A 1,895-nucleotide genomic window follows, 5' to 3' on the forward strand; every position below is an offset into this window, starting at 1 on the left:
AACTGATTATAATCTCGCAATATTATTATTATTATTATTATTATTATTATTATTATTATTATTATCCACATTGCTGTAACCCGCCTTGGGGTTCTAAAGGTGTCACCCCCCTTTTATGTGTTCGAAGTTGTGCGATGCGTTCCAAGGAAGGCTTAGAGCTGCTTATGGGATGGCTCGGCGTGAGGCGGAGCGCCGGAGAGAGGCTGGTGGAGCGCCGGGGGCTGATTCCCCTCCAACAAGCCAATCCGACGACACAGCATGAGCGCGCTCATGGCCGGGACTCCCGAGGGAAGAGAGACGCGTCTTGCGTCCCGCCGAGAATCCCTTGCGCAAGAGCAGAAAGTCGAGGGTAGAGAAGGAAAATCTCCCACCACGACGAGTTGCCTGGATTCTTCTGTACGTGTGGAGGTTTCTTGAGTGATTCGTTTGTCTCCTTATCTTCTCTCTCGTCCCCAAAGCAGCCTGATGGCGCGGACCTGTTTCTTCTTGCCTTTGTAACGTCGAGCCTACCTGCAAAACATCACAGACCCCGGAAAGAGGCGACGCGGGCGTGCAGTTCTTTCCCCGAGCGGCGCTGCCGCAGTCCAGTCTCGGCGGAGAGGCTGGGGAGAGAAAGTCACGTCTGGAAATCCGTCTGGGGCTCCGTCTCCTCACCCCAGCCTAGCAGGAGGATCGGAGGGAAAGGCTTCCTTCGCGGCGGAGTCAGAAGTTCCCGATTTGTACTTTCCTTCCACCAGCACACCCCTCCAAAAAAAGAAAAGAAAAGAAAGCACCTTCGGCTTAGGATTCGCCCAGAAGCCAACCGATGCTCCAGAGAAGCCCTCGCTCCACAGCAAGGAAGGGAACTGTCGCCGGACCCCCAAAAAGATGTCAAGGAAGAAGTTGCTTCTTCTGGCGGACGTGGATTTGTCTTGATCTTGGGGGCAGCTCTCCTTGGAAAGCCCTGCGGGGATCTAGGACGACTTCCCTTCGGAGCAAGTGAGTGATCGCCTGCCTCTGTTTGGCGGGCCGGCGAGAGAGATCTACCTCCGCTGTTTGCCTAAGCGCGGCTTCTTGGGTCTTGGCTTCCCCGGGCAGGTCGGGCTTTTCCTGCTCGAGTTGCCAACTTCCTCCTCTCCACGCGACCGGTCCTCACGAGACGCGCCGAGAAGGAAGGGCAGCAAGGAGAAGACTGAGAGGCGAGAGAAACTTGTTACCTCTGATTGAGCCTTATCCGATCTTCAAGGAGTTTTTTTAAAGGAAATAACCCGATCCTTTTCCCAGGACAGAAAGTGGCTGCCTGGCTTAAAAAGCAAACCCGAAAAGCCCACCTGGTGACTTCCCTGATGCGCCCTAAGGAAGAGATCTGAACAGGACAATGTATGGGCAATTTCTCAATGCCACCAGCGTGACTGACCCTCACCTCCTCATGCAGACCAACACGCCCTACGTCGGGAGCACCCAGAGACCCGTCAGCTCGTCGGCTCTTTACATGTCGACCGCCCGGGCGTTAAAAGAAGGCGAGATCAACAAGCCGGATCTGGTGACTTACATCGTCCTGTTCTTCTTTCTGCTCCTGGCGGTGACCATCATTGTACTTTTCATTAATTGCCAGCTGAAGAATTCTTTTTTCGCCTCTCTACCTTACGACAGGTCGCTGAGAGAAGCGAGGAGCCCGTGGAAAACGCAAGCTGTTTAATCCTCAGACTTAGGAAATTGGGGAGGGGGAGAGAGAGAGAATGTCTGATATGAGCTTTGTTGTGATATACAAGGGTCTTGTGGGCCCAACGCACTGTAGAATGGCATCCTGTTTTCATTTGCCCCCGGGCAAAATCCTGCCACATATAAATATGATTTTTCTTAAAGCAAGCCAGAGGAAACATTGTCGGAAGGCGGGTGGTGAGGGAGGAGATAAT

The 1,895-nt window shown here is 53.2% G+C and overlaps 1 protein-coding gene across 1 annotated transcript; it reads left to right on the forward strand.

Moving 5' to 3' along the window:
- Positions 1–1,357: 1,357 nt before the first annotated feature.
- Positions 1,358–1,678, forward strand: SMIM32 (small integral membrane protein 32; the record flags this gene model as incomplete). Its single annotated transcript, XM_083595797.1, has 1 exon — positions 1,358–1,678. One exon carries the CDS (start codon positions 1,358–1,360, stop codon positions 1,676–1,678), a length of 321 nt encoding a protein of 106 aa, XP_083451923.1.
- Between the last annotated feature and the right edge of the window lie 217 nt (positions 1,679–1,895).

The sequence above is a fragment of the Podarcis filfolensis genome, assembly GCF_964270895.1.
Source record: "Podarcis filfolensis genome assembly, chromosome: 2".
NCBI lineage: Eukaryota > Metazoa > Chordata > Lepidosauria > Squamata > Lacertidae > Podarcis > Podarcis filfolensis.